This window comes from Toxorhynchites rutilus, chromosome 3 (genome assembly GCF_029784135.1).
Source record: "Toxorhynchites rutilus septentrionalis strain SRP chromosome 3, ASM2978413v1, whole genome shotgun sequence".
In the NCBI taxonomy this organism is placed as follows: domain Eukaryota; kingdom Metazoa; phylum Arthropoda; class Insecta; order Diptera; family Culicidae; genus Toxorhynchites; species Toxorhynchites rutilus.
The window spans coordinates 30,588,149-30,609,021 of NC_073746.1; the positions used below are offsets into that span (position 1 = coordinate 30,588,149).

General features: G+C 36.9%; 2 protein-coding genes across 4 annotated transcripts in view; one reads left to right on the top strand and one right to left on the bottom strand.

Annotated features, from left to right (window-relative positions):
• The window catches only part of LOC129775146 (uncharacterized), a 5,196-nt gene extending 172 nt beyond the window's left edge, over nt 1–5,024 (bottom strand). The window contains exons 1-2 of one of the 2 annotated variants that reach the window (XM_055779498.1): nt 4,435–5,024; nt 1–1,920 (exon numbers count right to left, since the gene is read on the bottom strand). The exon at nt 1–1,920 is cut by the window's left edge and continues 172 nt beyond it. In XM_055779498.1, the coding sequence (XP_055635473.1) occupies nt 1–1,584 (1,584 nt within the window). In that variant the 5' untranslated portion in view covers nt 1,585–1,920; nt 4,435–5,024. Of the gene's footprint in view, nt 2,161–4,434 lie in introns of both variants that reach the window. The other variant, XM_055779497.1, reaches the window with a different exon arrangement.
• The window catches only part of LOC129775144 (uncharacterized), a 378,096-nt gene that overhangs the window by 76,228 nt on the left and 280,995 nt on the right, over nt 1–20,873 (top strand). The window lies entirely within an intron of this gene.

A 20,873-nucleotide genomic window follows, 5' to 3' on the forward strand; every position in this document is an offset into this window, starting at 1 on the left:
TTGCCGCTGATGTTGCTGCAATCGGTCGAGTTGGCGATTCAAGGTGGTCTCAAGAGGAATGTTAACTTCTCCCTCCTTTAGTTCGAGCCGTCTCGGATCGATGTTTGATTTTGATCTTCCAAGTTTTAATACTGGGCAAATGTTAATATTTTTTATACAAAGAATTACGGCTATGAAGCAAATCACTGTTGACAAAGAAATTCCTCCGAATGTTGTCCATAGACTGAAACGAAGACTATTCTGTCGTAAATGAATGTGATCTAATTTCTGTCTGTTGATAATCGCTGTGTCGCGTATTTCTGTAATGTCATGCTCTTTTTGTAATGTCCAGTGAATTAGAGTGTTATAAAGTGCTCCGTACAGAACTTCGGTTTCACCGATTATTTCTGAATTTTGAAACTTATGACCGTTGAACTTGACTGTACAATTTGCGAATTTGATTATGAAATTTCCGGTGATAGTTCTATCATCGGGTCCACAGTTGGATTTGAGTGTCTGGTTTCGGGCGTTTGAGATTAATATAGTGTTTTCGTTGATCAACTGCTGTATTGTGTCATTCTTGAAAATTGAGATGCAGCGAGACTCCTTTCCGAGTATGATTGGTTTGATACAGTCATCTTCGATTTCGTCAATGTAGGATGATCTTTGTACAAAATCTTCAGGTTTACTGGTTTTGAAGAGTTTCGGCCCATGTCGTATTACGTGGCTTGGGTAGGTTTTGATAATTTGATCGTTTACGATGAGCGGAAAAATTCTTGTAATTGTAGATGTAGAGTTTTCCAATTCGGGAACGTGCAGAATGTACAGTAAGTCTCCATTATTGACGGCAATTTTGGGTGTGACAAATTGTAGCGCTTCGTCCGGAAAGTTGATTTCTACTCCTTGGTCCTGAAGAGCAGATTTGATCACATTTATTTCACGTGTTGTTAGAATTTTGTTATTGATGACAGAAATTCTGGTGAGTGCGATTGCTTCTTGAATGTTATCTAAAAGTTCATTGACAATATCAACGTTCAACATCGTGGTAACTGCTTGTAAAATATCCAATTCTTTCGTACTGTTATTTATTGAACTAGCTATTTGATTAATCGCCTGTGTCAGTTGGGTAATTCGGTTGTTGATATTTTCGTTGATTTTATATTGTTGATTATTCTGATTGATGAGGTCATTCATGGATGAATTGATTATTCTCAGGTCCTGTGCATCAGGTGAACCGGCGATCCATTTCCACGCGGTGCCTATTGTATCCCATCTCTTTTGTCGGTGCGCTTTTTGTGGTTTTAATGCGTAGAGGGACGAGTACAGCTTTTTGATTCGGAATTTTATAACTTCGTGCAATGGGTTAGTTGATGTTAGTTGAGCATAAAATTTTGCTGTTACAAGTTCTGCGCTTTCCTCAATTTGATCTAAGTTGATTGGATGTATAATGTTTATTGTTCCAGTCTGTATTTTGCAATTAATTTGTTTGATTAACACTATTGGGTTATTTCCAAGATCCACGATATTTAAAATTGGATCACTGTGTATTTGGGTGAGAGCTGTCAGCCATGCTATCAGTATATTCCGTAACATTTTCCTATACATTTGATCAGATAGTAATACAAAGAGTTGTTTTTTTTTGTTTTGTTTTGATATGAGGAATTTGAAGAAATAAAATTACAATGTATTTTATTCACTTAAGATAAATGTTAGTAAATGTTATTATCAATATAGTTGTTGCTTTAGAAAAAGTATAATTTTGAAATTGCATGAATTCGAGATATTTTCTTGTTGACAAATTTCGTGAATTTTATATAAAATACTGTATCTGAGGAATATTACATACTTATTTTTTTATTACCTTTCTGTTTGAATTTATTATTATTTATTTACTTTATTTTCTCTCCCCTTTACACAATTTTTTCTGATGAATAAGAATACCTGCAAAAAAAATGAAATATTAGTGTGTTTGTTAAGTTATTTAATTTTATTTTATTCAATTTTGAAAAATTGTTCTGTTCTCTATTTTTCATATGTTAGTCGCAGGTTACGCGTTTCAAAACAATTCTTCTGTTTTTTATGAGATGTGTATAATGAATATTGTGTGGTTATATAATGAATGTATAATGGATATTGTGTGGTCCTTGTTGATTTTCCAGAATTTTACCGGGTCGTGTGCCTCTAAAAAGATATGAAAATGAAATTATTCAGTATTTTTGGTAATGAATATCTTCATTTAGTTGTAATCATTCTGGGATTATGGATATTCCGTTCTATTGTGTCGCGTAGGTCGTCAACTAAATCGGTAAGATATTTTGTACATTGTTTCGCAAAGTTCTGTCTTACGGCGGCTCCTGCAGCAAGCTCAAAGAAGCAATTGATTATTTTTAACTGGGCTCTAGCTTCGGCGCTTGTAAACTGCAGCGGTTGACGTTGGGTGAATTTTTCCTCAATCGCTTTGAGGTGCATTAAGCACAGCGAGAATAGGAGCTGGTCGCTGGATTCGTGATTCATGTTCGTCTGTGAAAAGAAGAGACGGTGTGCCAACTGTCACTTTCTGATTCTGCGCAATTTAGCTTTATGAAGTTTCCGATTGTTTCTGTCCTTATAAGTTCTGGTTCGATCTGTTACAACAAGAACGGGTTCATATCGATCTCTAGTCTTAGATTTTATACCTTGAACCTTATTTAAGGTACTAGTTCCAGGTTCTAACACAGGGGGGTCTTCTTTCTTGGAATTATGGTAATTATTTTGTTGTTTTTGCATTTTAGTAATTTGCAGAATTGCTTCATCATAGAGTTTACTTCTGGACTCGATAATGGCGTTTAAGTTTAAAGGTCGCTCAGTTCCATCTTTCAGTCCATAGAATACTTCGCGGGGTTTGAGTTTTGTAGCAGAGTGTATAACGTTATTATAAAGGGAACATGCTATCAAGAATTTCTCCTTATTCGAAAGTGCTTCGTATTTATGTTTATTGGTTCTTCAGGTGTTTCGTATGTTTCTTGATAACCGTATGTTTCATCCAATTGTTCTTCTGGTTTCTCATTGAATTCCTGATAATGAATGTGATTTTCCGTATTGGGAACCCTTCTGAAATTATTTTGCGATCTTGGTTCTTGCTTTATGGCAGTTAACATGGGTTTAGCTTGCATATAATTTTTGTTAAACATGAAGTTCGAGCTAGATGGTTGATTCTCTAATGCACGTGGAGGGTAATTTTGGTTTGAGTTCATATTGGCATTTTGGGGTTGAGCTCCTTGTATGGGTCGATGGAAATTCCTGTTAGAAATAAAGTTTGGATTCTGAAAATTGGAATTGTAGGGAATTCTTTGTACGAAGTTTGAATTTGTTGCAGGCTGAAAGCGTTGCGGGCTCGGAAGTTTATCTATAGAAAGTTTAGTATTATTTTCCCTGCGTCTCCTACTTGCATTTTCATGTTCCATTGCATGCTGAAAAGCAGAATTTAATTTTACTGCTCTTCCAGTGCGAGTTAAAGAGGAAATAGGTTCTCGTAGCCCATCTATAAAAGAATTTGTTAGCATGGCTTCATATGAAGCCATTACTGCCTTTGCACAATCTTTCAGCTCAGGATCCAACAAAACTTTTGCGTTCATATCTGCCAAAATTTCAGAACATTCATCGTAATATTCTTCGACTGTTCTATTGTTTTGCCTAATGTACGGAATTTTGCTAATTATTGAAGATAAATCTCTTTTATCGCCAAATCTATCTTTGAGGTGAGCTTTTATAGCTTCCCATTGGCATTCAGTTTGATTGCTTATGAGAGCCTCATTAGCTTTCCCCGATATTTTATCTCTAATAATTAGAGTCCACACTTTAACGGCATTTTCCCTGTTTGGTTCGGGTACGTGCAATATTGCAGCTTCCAATTTCTGCTCAACAGAATTGATCCACGCAGGTAATCCCTTAATGTCACCATTGTATTCTGGAATCATTTTAATGATATCCGGAATCCTAGTAACATCAAAATTATTTGCTGGTAGGTCGGGAACTGTTATTTGTCTAGAAGAGTTTTGCATTCTATCTAGTTGTAGCTTCTGCTGTTCTAGCAGGCGCTCTAACTCCTCAATTCTGTCTAATAGATTTTCACTCATATTTCGGGTTAACATCAAATGCACAGAAACAGAATAAAAAAATTCTCACTTTCTTGCTATTTTAAGTTTCTTCGCTAATTTTCACTTTTTTCACACTTGTTTTATTCTCTAAAACTATTTTTCTCTTATTTTATAAAAAAAATTTTTTTTTATCGTTTGGATTGGTTTATGTTAGAACACTTTTTGTTTGTGATATTCAGAGGGTCGCTTACAGGTGGTCTGGGCTAACCTCTCTTAATTAGTAATGATTATTGTGCTGGAACAAGATAGCGCTTTTGTTTTTTTCAGTAAAGCGTTTATCTGTTCTTTTTGAAATTAGAGAAAAATTAAAATTTCTTACAATTTATTTATCGATGTCCCCTCGATAGTGTAGGTTCAACGCTGATTCCGGGTGCTTCTGTTGGAGGTCCTCAAATCATCAATATCCTCTTGATGATGCTTTTTCCTTCGATGTCCTTTCGATGGAATACGCCGGTTTTTTCTCACATTAATCACTCGCGGAACGCGTTTAACTAATCCACAAAGACTGCGCCAGTTAAGTTCCCTCCATGAACTTCGGAGTTTTTAAAAACTAAAAATGTCAAACCGTTTTCGATGGTCGCTCAATCTAGACTAACTTTATTTCATTTCCTTATACAGAGGCCTGCCGATTTCTTAGTTTATACAAAGATACTATTTTCTGGGAATCGAAAGCGTGCACTCGGTGTCCCGTTATCGTTGATGCTGATTCTGCATTCTCTTCTATCGCGTCCGCGCTGCGTGTGGAGTTGGGTTCGCGATAAAGCGAACGATGATGTGTCTTACTGGTGGGATGATGATCGCGCTGTTTGTTGATGTTCTGGTTCCAATGAAATGATTGTTTCCGCCAATTGCCGCTGATGTTGCTGCAATCGGTCGAGTTGGCGATTCAAGGTGGTCTCAAGAGGAATGTTAACTCATGTATGTATGTCTTTCTGTCATATTTCAGAAACCGAAAAAAAAACTATGTTTTGTGTAAGAGTATATGTTTGAAGGTGTAAGTAACACCTTTATTCTTCTTAGAAGATTTACTTTAATTTGATTTTTGCTCGGACCTTAAAAAATGGTTGAACGGAAACAGCTAGAAATCATAATAAATAAGTTATTCAACGATGTAATAGTTTACACTTTTTTTCTAAACGAATTTTAATGTCTAGTGAACTTTTTCACGAATGTATACGGAGTTTCTATGAAAAAATAGATAACGATACTCGGTAGAAACAAAATATTATTTTCCTCTTCCCGTATTATTCAATACGTCACACATCAATTGATTTCACAAGCCTGCTGAGCGTTCTAGCGTCCTATGTTATTCAAGTACCCACGAGTGAGACTCGATGCTGTACGGGAAAAGGTTAACGTGAAAAGATAAAAGGATCTCTTCCAAGTGAAATTAATTCCGACCGCAGGTAAAAAAGTGAATCCTGTTTAGGCGAAAAAGTGAATCCCGCTTGAAATTATGTTTTGATGAGCAATTTTTTATATTAGCTGGTAACTGATTCCAATATACTATGCCTCTAGAGAACAGGGACTGATTATTATAGTGCGATGAATGAGAAGGTATTATAAAGTGGTTTACTCGTGTATTGCGGGATAGAATTAACCTAGAAAAAAGTAATTAGCCACTATAGTCGTTATCAAACAAAACAAGATAAAACAAACTCTGTACTCATAGAATTGGTTGAATGAGCACCCCAATAATTGCTTTTTTGAAAGCGAAAAATTGGGTCTTAATTTTTTTTAATAGCGCATAAATATAAATGAACACATTCAGAGCGTAGAAATACTTCTAACAGAAATAATATATGGGGATAAAATAAAAGTCTGAACACTGACCATGTAGGAAAAAATTTAATATTCCCAATGCTTATAAATCGAGCATTTGTCAATAGATCGGAAAAAAGGTTTACATCAATTGATTGGAAATAATATAACGCATCTATCACATTGAAAAATTTTTTTTTTTGCTCGAGATAAACAATTGAATAATTGTGAAATGTTAAGCATTATTTAAACGTCCTAAATCTAACGTTTCCCGTCTTACCTTACCTTTTAGAGACTGGGTGTCTTCAGAAAAGTTGTTCAGTATGTTGATTCGGATAATTTGACGGTTTCATTTAAGCTCTTACTAAGTTACAATAAAAATTAAAAAAAAAACAACTTTTTAAACCTACGAGATAGTTGAGTTATGTCTTCAACAACATTGTAGAGCTATAAAATTCATGAAACTTTGCTGAAGATACATAATATCTATCTATCAGTACTTTAGAGATATAACTGTTTTTCTGAGGAGACTATCTCAAAACAAGTTTTTCAACTTAAGTATGCCTAAATTGCATTATATCAACTCCACGTGTTCCACAAAGCTTTAAATAACATGAAAATACATAACTTTGCTGAAGACACTATTAGTGTTAAATGACACCATTGCGATGTACATAGCAAAAATATGTCACTTTTATTCATTAAATTATTCAAAAATGTGCACGTCTGTGCATCAAAACTCTACGTCATTTTGTTCGTCAGGGTTTGGAGTGTACGGCAAACTGCTTTTAGAACTCGGGAACATAACTTTTTATACCAATTTTTACAGCGCAATTTACTCAATTTTACTCTGTTTTCTTCATACTTCATACTTCATAGTAGATAAAACTATTGATGTTTTTTGCATTATATTAATTTATGAATCAATTTCTGATTCTATCTCACTATCAGGCCTCAAATTTGAGTTATTTTGCAGTAGTTTTATTACAGTTGGTGATAGCAATTGGACCTTTTTCGATTTTCGTTTTCGCAAGATGCTTATCAAAGAGTCGGATGTCATAAGCAATCTTGTAAAAACATCCTGATTGCTGATCTCTCTGCAAGTTGAATTTGAAAGTTCAGAATGTGTTTATACGCCTTTTCTAGATATATGTGATTTTTTTCAGAATTTTTGCAGTGTTCAGCAGTACAAAAACATATATATATTTATACAATTTTGATATTTTTTTTAGAATTTTGAGACTTAGTACTGGTTCAATTCACAAATATTAAAAAGCACATAGGAACATTAGGCTGGCAATGGATGTATGGGAAAAATTTCATCATCGAATTTCAAAAACCGACCATGTACATTTTGTTTATTGGCCCAAAAAATGACCTGTGCAAAATCGGACATGATTTAGGGGTGCCTCAAAGCACTCAAAGTTTTGATTTTTTGGTAACTCAGGCTAAGTCCCAGTGAAAACACCAGATCTCGACGTTTTACGCAATTTTAAGTCATTTGGCATGGAAAAAAAAGTCTATTTTCTAAATTACCTTTACCTCCCTCCTTGGAAGATTTTCGAGGATGAAAAAATCAAAACTTTGAGTGCTTTGAGGCACCCCTAAATCATGTGCGATTGAGCTGAAGCTTTGCACAGATCATTTTTTTGGGCCAATGAGCAAAATGTACATGGTCGGTTTTTGAAATTTGACATGACCATTTTCCCTGCCACCCTAACGAACATATTGGGTTGAGGAAAAAGAAATGTCGTATATTGTACTTATCGCATCGGGTCATACGGCTATTTTAAGACGGGGTTTATAAGGGGGGATAGTGAAGTTGCCTTCTAAATGGGAACAAGTTTGCGAACAAAACGGCGCATATTTGACTCAAATTGGATAATTTTAAGTATGTTAAATAAAGCGTCAAATTTCGATCAGAAATACGACATTTCTTTTTCCCCAACCCAATATTTAAATATAAATGAAAACAGTGGAGTCTATCGATTCCTTGAGAATAAAAACAGCTCAAGTGATTTATTCGCTATTCTGACTGATCAAATTGAAAACCCATCTATAAAATATAAATGATTCTACAACAATTTTTGTGCGTAGCAATTCTACCTTAGGGGTTCGAACTTCGCCAAAAATGCAAGTTTTTCAGCAGTTTTTGGTACGCTGTGTGCATGAAAAACCTTTTTAGGAAAGGATTAACTCATCGCCCTCACATTCAATTCACTCCGAGACGGATCCAAGGCGCCTTGAAACTATCGAGAAGCATACTGAATTCCATTCACATCGTTCCGGAGCGGGGGAATGCCACCATCACCCAACTGCGTCATCTGGAATCTGATGTGCTTGGCTATCCCAAACCGTGCGCACTCTGTTCCGCTCCATCGCATCGCGACATTAATCTACTATTTGTCGAGAAACGCGCTCGCAAATTTCTGAAAGCTCAGGGACGTCATCAATAATGTTCAGTCCACTGAATCACTCAGTCGTCGCCCATAATAATGATGAATTCAAGCAATTATTCGTAAGCGTCTGTGTCTGTGACTAAGTAATTCGTGTCTGCGAAGAAGAAAAAAAACCGAACTAAACCCCCCAACAACCAGATACAGACAGAAAGAGAGCGGAGAGATCGTCGTTTTCGGTCAGGCTCTGATTCATTTGGAGTGCAATTCATCGATATCGAATAGCAGCAGCCGATTGTTTCCAGACAACGAGGAAAACAACTAAATAGTACGAATCGGTTCCTTATCTTTGCCGTTTTTATTACGGCTGACGCCCCAAAACGACGTCATCTCCCCGAAAAACAGTTCTTGTTCCTGTCCTGGTCGAATATCTCACAGAACTGATTGATGGTGCACCCCCGTCAAGTCTCTCTCTTCTCTTCTTCGGCTGCCAATAATTGGTTACTATTTATCGATACATGTCAGTTCCCCATGCTTATCAAGCGAAAATTGTCCGACACAGAGGTTTGTGGTTTGCTGTGTGTGCGCAGTACGGAACTCAAAACAAGCAGGATTTCTCGAAAGCAATCGGCCTTGAAAGTGGCGTTGTTGCTTTGGAAGTGGAGTAGCGGTACAATGCTTTCTTTTTTTTCGCGGAGAGGAAACAGACAATGCAACCGCGCCTTCTGTCTTGTTCCTGCGGATTTCCGTGTAGTTTCCAAGTAGATAAGCATGTAAGCAAATGTAAAGCAAGCTTTCAGGAAGGAGTACAGAAGCGATGTCATCGTTCAATGGAAACAAAATTCCAATGGATTCGAGAAGGGGTTTTTTGTGTGAATCCGAAGACTTTCTCGATTTTGCGGATTTGTGTAAAATACGAATATATTTTTTTTTAAATACACAATAAAACATTATTGAATAACAGGTGAACTTCGATAAAACGTCACTCGATATAACGTACACATTTCCAATGTTTAAAAATTATTTTCGGAATAGGTACTGAGAGTTTCATGTCAATCTCACAGGTTCAACAAATGCCACTTGGTGGTCTAGGTATAGGCTCGCGAATTTTAATTAGAACATTGGAAACCCCATAAAAACAATCTACCTCTGTATTCTGCATTCTGAACAAGCTGATTATAGTCTCATGTGTGAGCTTGAGCTTGGGTAGACTGTACAATTCGTAGTTGCTCTCCGTGATTGACATGAACCAACCAAATTGCACAAAGAACACACAGAATGACGCTTGGGACTAGCAAATCATTCTCGTTGTGCAATTTTCGGTGATTCGAGCTTTAAATGGTCAATAACGACGCCAGCCACGTCCTTACAGTCACCAGGGGAAGGGAAGGAATGTTAGTATGATATTCGCCGCCCGAAGGCCAGAAGGGTTGCCTCTATAGCGTGGTTCCCTAGCGTTTATCATGGAAGGGATAGTTGTTAGTGGGAATGGTTAAGAAAAATCAGGATTCACTGCGGTAAGTGATGTGATTAAGTAAACGCGAATTATCGACCATTCGAAAAAAAAAATCTGAAAATCTTGTATGTCACGACACGCGGCAGAGAAAATAATTATTTGACTAGCTATATATTGTATTTTTCATCCCGCGATGAGGGAGAGTTAACTGTGGATAGTTAACCTGAGAAGGTAACAGATATAACTCCTCTAAACCTTATCAAACTGGCGATATATTCTCTTATTCATATCGTAGTGTGTATTTAACCTCAATTGTGGTGACTGAGAGTTATTCTAGGGAAACCTGAGAAGGTAACCGACTCTTCTAAACCTCTTCTAAACCAATCGTCGATAAAGTCCGTTAATATTCGTGTATTTTGTATGAAAATTCAATTCTGCCGATTGAGAGTTACTTTTGGGAAACCTGAGAAGGTAACCGAGAAATTTCCTCCAAACCTAATCAAACTGACGATATATTCTCTTATTCAACGCGCGTGTTTATTTAAGCTTAATTACGAAGACTAAGAGTTATTTTAAGGAAACCTGAGAAGGTAACCGATTGAACTCTTCTAAACCAATCCGATCGTCGATAAACTCCGTTAATAATCGAGTATTCTGCATGGAAATCCAAACCTGGCGACTAAGGGTTATTTTTAGGGAAACCTGAGAAGGTAACCGATATAACTCATATAAACCTTATCAATCCAACGATTTAACCTCAATGGCAACAGAGAGTTATTTTTGAGAAACCTGAGAAGGTAACCGAGAAAATTTCTCCCAAACCTAATCAATTATATTATATTCTATATTCTTCTATATATAAATTATTTTATTCAACGCGCGTAGTGTTTATTTAAGCTCAATTGTGAAGACTGAGAGTTACTTTTGAGAAACCTGAGAAGGTAACCGATATAATTCCTTTGAACCTTATCAATCCAGCGATATATTATCTTTTTCAATCGTAATCGTGGCATCAGAGAGTTATTTTTGGGAAACCTCAGAAGGTAGCCCAGAGAACTCCTCTAACATTGATCGGACCACAACGCAACGGCACAACGGCGGACAAATAAATATAAATGTTACAATACCAAAGAAAAACATTAGTATTACATACATATTTAAGTGGAGCCAAACTATAAATTGCCATAACTACAGACGAATAGTATCTACAATAAAATCTCAACATTACTCGAATCCTTTTCAATTCAAATTAGTGTAACAATTTATTCTGAATCTGAACATATACCTCCGATTTCCACATATATTACAGATAAAAAAGGACAAACACAGAATATTACCATAACACACACACACACAATTCAATAAACATCATTGTTATGGAAAGAAAAACCGATTCAAGGAAAAAATAATATAACTCACATAACATTGCAGTTTTAATGTTGACGAGAAAAGTATGAATCTCTGGCAACCCAGATGCCATATATGTTACAAATAAAGGCAAGCATTATACGCATACAAAAACACTTCTGCAGCCGGTGCTGTGACGTTCCAGTAGTGGTGATATCATCACTGCGCCTTTTCAACTCTGCTCGCTGGTATCCCGGAGAGCAGTGGGATATCCCTTTTCTGCTCACGTTGCTGCTGCTCTTCTCCAATATAGTGCAGCGTTTCACCCACACACGCATACTAGCGGTTACATTAAAACACGAACGAGCATGACCGAACCGGTCGTGATTGGAAACAGTTTCACATAAATGCCAGAAAAAACGAATGAATCCTAACTCGGATATTAAATAAAGACAGTGGGAGCAACTAAGACAACTGGTTGTAGTGCTTCGAAAACTACACTTTCCATGAGACTGATGCTACGCCATCATTATTAGACAAAATAATACGACACACAACCAAACACGTCCTCTTTCCACTACTACTCGCGCGAGACATAAACAAAGATGAACACTAGCAATCGATTACTAAAACAGACAATTCGAAACAAAAAATGTCCGTCTAAAATATTCAATAATAATATTATGTGGTTTTCTCACTCACAAACTAGTTTTCCAACACTGTATTTTGACCTTGGCATCGGTAATGATCTCTGGAATTTTAAAACACTTACTCTCCCTCTCCTAACACTGAAGAAACTCTGCGAGCGAACAGGCTTCGGACCCATTATCGAGATTATGAATTTTGAAAAATAAGAAGGAAAATGCAAATGGTAGAACAAAAATACTTAGCTGGGATGTTTCTCGGCTTCTATATAGCATGGCTAACTATCACTCACACATACACATAACACAGCATACGATAGGATGATGCCAAGCTGATTATAGTCTCATGTGTGAAACCATAACCCATAATCAGGACTTCCATATGAAATTTGCATTTTCAGCAATATGACTTGAACACATGTGCAGAAGAATAAAGGTGCAAGCTGTATTTACCCTTAAGGTTTGATTCAGTTAGAATCTGGAATCATTGTTCATTTTACAGCAGAGATTGTAGTACGTGTATCTAAAATCTTTTGACAGCAAATTGTTTGGAGACACCGTATCTTTCGATGATGTAAATTTCACGTTGACCCGTTTTTTCAGGTACTCAAATCATAAAATCACTGAAGGTGGCTAAATCGACAGTATATGATGTACTGAAACGTTTTCGTGAACGTGCGAGTGTTTTTTTTTATCCAAAATATATATTTTTATTAAGGCTCATATGGCGTCAGCCTAATGGGACCGGGAGTTCAATATTTTGACAATGCTTGCTTACAACTATGTTAGTAATATGTAACCGATTACTCGCGGTTGGCTCGAGGTTAGTATTACAAGTGTTCTCATAATTGGGATGTTGCGGTCTTCAATGCTATGTACGTGTGCCCGACACGGGATACTTCCTATTGGGATGCAGTCTTTCTCGACTCGAGGAGTCCAGGAAAGAACGGCCATACAAATGAAACATACATTTCTGCATAATTCAAGAACTAATCAAGCAAACTGAACCAAATTTGGCATGTGAAGGTTTTAGGGGGCAACAAACATTTACTAAAAATTCTTTACACATGTTTCGGAATATTCTGAGACTTGTTGCTGTCTTTGCTTTATTTGGCTGTCAGTTGTAAAGTTTATAACCTTTGTAAAAAATAGAATTTTGGGTACAGGACATCTGGAAGTTATACTGTTGTATATCTCTTCCATGAGTTATTTGTGTTTCGTAAATAATTCGGTGTGAACCTGTTGGTCGTTTTGAATATTAACGTGAGCGTGCAGTATTCAATACGCTTGCCGACTGACATCCATTGTAGGCATTCTAACATAAATTTTCGTGGAGTTAGTCTATCGTATATCAATATCAAGCACATGGCTTTGTTCTGTAAAATTTGCATCCGTTGCAATTGTCTCTTGTTTGCTAGGAACAACACGGATGCACAATAATCAAAATGTGGAGCAATGAATGCTTTAAAGATCGTCAGCTTACTCTCAAAGGTCAAAAGTCGATTTATCCTACAAAGCACTCCAAATTTCTGAGCTGCTTTCTTTATGGTGTAGTTTATATGTTCGTCAAAATGCAGCGTTTGGTCCAAAACAACGCCAAGATATTTGATTGATGATGCGCTCTCCACAGATTGTCCATCTATATTTACACCCAGGTTATTTACGCGTTTTTTTTGCCCGGATTTTTACGAGGTTTTTTTACGTGGATTTTCCAATTAACGCGGATTTTCCAATTAGCGCGGTTTTTTACGCGGATTTTCGAATTAACGCGGTTTTTTGCGTGGATTTTCGAGTTAACGCGGTTTTTTTACGAGGCGCGTATCCCCCGCGTAAAAAAATGGGCGGATTTTCCAATCAAAGCGTTTTTTTACGCGGATTTTCGAATTAACGCGTTTTTTTACGAGGTTTTTTTTTAATTAACGCGGTTTTTTTACGCGGATTTTCCAATTAACGCGGGTTTTTACGAGGTACGTATCCCCCGCGTAGAAAAACCCCCGGGTGTCTTTAGTCTTTTCCATTTCAAGATGCTGTAGTTCATGGTTCATATTTCTGTAACAGTCTTGCAATATCACCGTGTCGTCAGCGAACAGATTAACATCACTATATATCACTATTGATATACAGCAAGAACAACAATGGCCCCAGAACACTTCCTTGAGGCACTGGTTCCGCTGCAGATTTACAGTCTCTGTAAAGAGTTATTTGTTTTCGCCCGTAGAGGTAACTTTCGAACCATTCTATTACAGATCCTGACACACCATAATTGGAAAGTAGTTCGACTAGTTTTCTCCGATCAATTGTTTCGAAAACACTTGTCAAGTCAATAAATACAGCCAGAACTACTTTCTTTTCCTCTATGGCCTGTTTCCATTTCAGTAGCAACAAATTGAGTGTTCACATGAATGGTGTTTTCTGAACCCAGATTGTTCTTCAACCATAGTTCTATTTTTCGTTACATGTTTCAAAAGTTGTTCTTTGATCACTATTTCAAGAATTTTCTCGTACATTTGTAACATGTTTACAGGTCTACGGTCTTCTGGTTTCGACGATTTCGAATTTTTGGGAATAGGCATGACAACAGATTTCTTCCAACTGTGCGGGCATTCGCCTCGGAGCATCGACTCATTTACTGTGTATAATAGGTGTTACTTGATAACATCAAAAGCATCTACTAGTACTCTTTTGCTAACTTCTTCAACTCCTGCACAATTTTTTAAATCCATCACCAACCTCTTTAATGTCTCCATGTTAATGGATTTAAATATCTCATTTGTGCTGACAGGCTTGGGATTTAGCTGGTTCAATGGTTCTACACTTGACCTGAAATATTTATTGAGCTGTTTTGTTGTCACTGTCCGTATCATCGTCAAATACAATGCCAATGTCGTTACTACCACCCGGATTACATAACAATTTAATTTTTTTACATATCTTTTTCGGATCATGTTGAATTGCTCTTATTTCATTCTGAAAAAATATATTTTTGAAGTTCTTCAGTTCATGTATGTAGATATTTCTCCATATCCTGTACGACTTCCAGTGTTCAATGTTCTTGGTACGTTTCGCTGTTATCAGATATTTATCACGCTTCCTTTTGATGGGTGCCAACGTAGCATTATACCATTGTTTATTTTTGAAATGTCTCTGTGTTGGATTGCCGGATATTCTATCTATCTGATATTTGTTCTTCAATGGGAATTAGTTTGTACCTTAGAACAGATTGCAATGCAAGTTTCGAATAATTCTTCCAACGTTTATATGGTTTATTCTGTCTTATTTGAGATATATGAACATCAAAAGTATTTGAGATCTTACCAATTGTTTCATGATCCGAAATTTTGCTATAATTAACAATTTCAACCACGCCATCGTCAAAATTGGTAAAAATCAGATCAATAGTCGTCGATGTTGTTCTTGTAACTCTGGTGTGATAGATAACTCTTTGTTTGAATCCGGTGGCTTGAGTGATAGCTTTCAATTCAGCGGATTACGTGTGCTCTGCCCAGTTAATGTTTGAACCAGTGATCACTATTCGTTTTTGTTCATGTAATAGAATTTGTTGTAGCCATACATCTTCTAGAAATAGTAAGGAAGTGCTACTGGGTGAATGGTATATTCCAGCGTAGATTCCAGCTATTGTGTTATCTTGAACTTCTACAGCTAAAAACCAGTTATGTCTATATGTTTCATTTGATAACTCTTTGAATTTTAGCGAGTTTGAAATGTACATCGATATGCCTCCAGTATGCACTGATCTAGACAAACAATTGGCCATCGTGTATGGAAAAATAATAAATCCATTGAAATCGGTTTTTTCTGTAAGGTGTGTTTCCACCATTATTAATGTTTTCGGTTTTTTGTTGACCAGCAATACCTCTGTTTCATCATAATGTGTACGTAAACCTGCAACATTCAAAAAGAGTATATCATATTTGTGTTGAACTGCTTACTCGGATTATCGTGTTGATTTCTTAGTGGCGCCATCTGTTTCTCCGGACTTTTCAGCCCATGTAGTAGAAACAAATTACGATATATGGCCAGCTTGTGGATTGTCCTCGCGAGGGTAATAATGAATCAAGAATGAACCACCATTAACAACTTAATAAACGAATTAATATAATACATCCGTAGTCCTACGTCAACAATACGGTCATGTGTTGGACTTAAGCTCTTATTTTTTTATGGTTTTTTTTCTTTCTAATATGAACCCATACATCAACAAAAAAAATTCGGGGTTCAGTGCATTCGTGGACTGCAGACGTCAAACATTCGTCCGAGTTCAAAGTTTCACTGTGCAGACTGATCTTCTCACGAACTATGATTACCGCTGTTTCCTTTAAAATAACTGCTACGCCAACTAACGCTCTCTTAATAAAACTACAATCAAGTTCCATGATCGAATTTATCTTTCCAATCTTCAAACATAATTTCAACCCCTGTCACCTGAAAATATTTTTTGTTTTCGCTAAACTAGAGACGTACTGCCGAAACACAAAGTGCACACGCAACATTACGTGAACAAGGTGAGAATATTAACAATAAATCGGGAGATCCAAATCTCCAAAATACTCACGTTCATGGCAATGTACGGAACGGCGTTGGCTAAAAAACCTCAACTCTGAACTAAGCTCTTCTTCCACAGTTTGTAAAATGATTAACAAACAATCAGCCCTGTCAGTTGTACCTCCATGAATTGACCACCGGCCGAAGAGAGTGCTGCAGCAAAAAGGCTGAATCACTTTTGTTTTCGTGCGCGGACCCGTGAAAAATGAACTCTATCTTCCGGATCTCCCCGGTGAGTACATTCCGAAAAAAACACTATCGAGCCAGTTGCTCCACGAAGAGTGGAGGTTCGATTGTTTGGAATTTGGGGCGGCTCACTCCACGTAACCGTGGTTTGTCAGACCGTCTAGGACCGTTGGCGGATGGGTTCAAACGGTGTACGGTGTGACTGCAGCTTTGAGCGCCACAATGGGGCTTCCAGGAGCCAGGAAGGTAGCGCTATCTGCAGTTAATCAACCATTGTTTGCCTCTGCTGCTGCGTGTAATTTGACGAACAAACGTCGGAGAAGATGAATTGCAGATGCGACTGTCGGTGTTCAGAAATGCAAATTTAGTAGAAAGTTTTCTGCACTCCCATTCTGGGGGCGAACCGCGGGCTCTCTCTGTTTCTGCGATGCGTTTCGTTGCCGCTTTTTTCGCTTTTCCAATTTGAGTTGGTGGTGAAACTTGGGGAGCATCGAACATGAAACTAATTGGATTATTCAAATGGTGTTTGATGAACAACGATACTTGCTAGCAAATTTTACTGTGAAACTTGTGAAGTAGTTCTATCAGCTAGAAACGGCATCGAACGCAAATCACATGGAACCATTAAAATTGATGACCCATTCCACCATTGGGAGTGCCGACGTAAAACGGTAAAAGTTGTACAGTTGAGTGTATGGGGACAAAAACTGGAAACTTAATGACAACCGTGAATATGCCAAACATGGTTACGAGTAAATACATACAATGTGGTTCAATACAACCCACAAAAACACAAAGCAAGCAAACGAGTTACTCACAACGGTATCATTTCCATGCTGCTGAGCGATTTTTTTTTTGTGTACGCATCAGTAAATTGGCAGTGTGCCACTTTGGCACCGCCAATAGAATTTGGGACTAGCAATAGCGTGTGTGCGAGCCGTAGTTTCATTTAGTGTGACAAAATGCAAATCTAATCGGATCGACTGACAAATGCATTACGTGTAGAGTTCACAAATTAAACAAACGCACACATAAACACACAAATACACCGTTCAAATCAATCAATGATCTTCTGTGTGATTTTCTGCAATCGAATCATTTCTACTCTTTGCTTCCGAAAATAAATCGAACCAATCAATTGCTAGCAGACGGATGACAAACTTGCCGCACGCCATCCTCCCAACTCTGATCCCGTCGGTAATCCGCTTCGGAGCTGCGGTGAATCCGAAATGTAGTTCACAGCAAGTCAATCTAGATAATGACTGGCTATCAGACGGACGATAGAAAACAGTTAGTGTAAAAGTAAACTTTTCCTCGGTCCAAAGTTCACCCAAGTCCGCCGCTTAGAGAGAACGAATACAAAATATCCTCTATCCTTCAGCGCAGGAAAAGAAGGAGCGGTAACGATAAATTGAAAAACGTCTCTACGCCAGCATCCGAGTTTTCTTCTCGTAAAGTTAAGTACATAATTCGATTCTGCTGTCCACTGAGAGTTGAACTTTTTTTCCGGCACATCCCGGTAACCGAGAAGCAACACACAGATGCAAGTAATCTTCCATAGAGCACCGGATGATCCCCCGAAGAGCCTCTAAAACTGTACTGAATAAATTATATAAATCTACTTTCATTCGGTGGCCAGACAGCGGACACCTAAAATACTGCAGCGAGCGCCCTTTTGCACATTCAGCTTTTATTTCAATTTTACGTGACCAGATAAACCGGAACAAAATATAACGAAACAGTTCGATGCACCACCACCACGGATTATTCGGATTACACTCGAATATTAAACTTTTCACAATATTTCGGAGTCGACATCAACAATGTATGTTGCACTTTGTTTATGGCCGTCGGTGTTGTACTCCTGCATGGTTAGCATTAAACTTTTACGACTCCAAAGAACTGAAGTCAGATGTATAGCTTACTACTTTCTGTGAGTGATGGTTAGCAGTGCTGTTGCATTCGTGTTCGTTTTATTGTTTTTAGTTAATTTTGTTCATATACATTCTGTCAAATATATATTGGGAATTTGTAAGTTCAAATCTTCCCGCTGAACATTTTTCATTTATTCATATTTTGTACTAGTTTGTTTAAGGCGTCATTAAAATCAAATTAACTTTTATATGATCGGCGTTTTCTGCTAGGGATAATTTAATTGGTCAAAGATACTGTGTAAAATTTTGTGCTGCAAACAAAATTTCTTGTGCCGAAGCGATGGAAATGTTGCAGAATATATTTGGTGACTCAACTATGTCGAAAACACCTTTTCAACTGACAAAATAAAAGGAATGGAAATCATCTAAGTTAGAGAGAGAGTGAATTAAATATCTCCTTCGAGACCGTTCGTCGTATTTTGGTTGATATTTGGGCATGAGAAAAGTCGCAGAACGACTAGTGCCAAAAGGGCTCAATTTCATTAAAAATTTCATCGCAATCAAGTGGCTAAAGACATGCTTGAACGAAAAAATTCTGATCCCCCGTTCAACTAACGCCGAATTACTGGCGATGAGGCATTGGTGTACGAGTATGACATGCAAACTTTTTAAGTTAACCGTTAACCATTGTGATTAAACATAGCAATGTACTAAAAACAAGAAAATAATTAGGCAAGTATCAGTTAGCAGTTAGCACACCCCTCCATTCATTAATCTAGGACATTGATGAGACTAAAATAAAAACGTGGGGCACGTTTAATTATCCACAGTTAACGCCCTAGTATAACTGCTAACTGCTACTTGCCTAATTAGTTTCTATCTTTTAGTACATTGCTATGTTTAATCACAATGAAACCGTTTAACTTAAAAATTTTTTTTTAACTTATTTTATTTTCTAGTTTTTATTACATTATCTGTTTCAATAAATATTTCCCGGGGAGGCAAAAGCCTTAATAAAAAAATATAATTTTTCTTTACAATAAAGCAATTGTACTGTATACTATTAGTCAAATCGTTTCATTTGATATCAGTATTGAGTGGATTGCAAAAAATACATAGTGTGTTCTCCAGGTCAAATTCGTTCGTTCGATACACATATCCCAATCAACATTTTTTTAGATAATATGGAATCAGCTTTTTTGTAGAGGAGGTCAAATTGGATATTTCAAGGTCTTGGAATAAGCAGTTTTAAAATGGCAGCAGAGATGAGGGTGTTTCATAAATTTCAGAACAATGGTCAGTTCTCATTGGTCAAATTTATATTAATGTGGGACAACCCTACAGACGTATATTCATACATACAATCAGTTAAAGTTAGATAAAAGCGTTTAAAAAAGTAATTTGCTATTTTGTGATTGAGACCAGGTTTGGAGTTTTCAAGTTATGTGATCTACTGTTCAAGCCCTTTCATTTGATACCCATAATAACTGGGCCTTGAGAAAAATATATATCGCCATTTTGTGGTGGTGGCCATTTTAAATTTGCATTTTTTCCTAAATAACTGTGTTCTATTGGACAATCCCCTTCATTTTATACTCATATTGATGGGGTTTTGAAAAACAATATAATTGTTGCCGTTTCGTAAAGGTTACCATTTTGAGTTTGCTTTTCTAATGAATAATTGCGTTCTACTAGTCAATTCCTTTCATTTGATACCCATATTGATGGGGTTTTAGGAAAAAAATATATTTATCTCCATTTTGTAGTGACCACTATCTTGGATTCGTTTGATTTTTCATAAAAACTGTGTTGTACTAGTCAAGCCCTTTCATTTGATACTCATATTAATGGGGTTTTGAGAGAATATGTAGTCCGTCATTTTGTAGTGGCCACCATCTTGGATTTGCATTTTTCATAAATAACTGTGTTCTACTAGTCAAGCCCTTTCATTTGATACTCATATTAATGGGGTTTTGAGAAAATATGTAGTCCGCCATCTTGGATATGTATTTTTCGTAAATAACTGTGTTCTACTGGACAAGCCCTTTCGGTTGATACCCATATTGATTGTGATCCGCCATTTTGTAGCGGTCGCCATCTTGTATTTTTTGGATCATGAAATACACAGTTTTATAGTGACTGCAGAGATAAAGGTGTGTTCCAAATTTCAGATCAATCGGTCAGCTTTCAACTTTCAATGATCAATGGGGTCAAATTTCTATTAATGTGGGGCGCTACAGACAAACACGTTACAAACATGTTACAGGGCAAGCTAAATAAAACCGTTTAAAAACCACGTCAAGGTCGATCAAAAGTGAAGGTAACGGTCAATAAAGAGTATTACCTTGGCGTTATGAAGCATTTGAGACAGAAAATTAGTCGCAAACTGATTCAAAGTTATTTTGTGCAACAATAATTCCGAGCTACAAGTTAAATGCAACAATGAACCTGGAATCACTGACATTTCTCATAAGGAATTATAATCCTAAATATGAATTTGGACATTGATTCTGGATCTAGATTTGCATTTG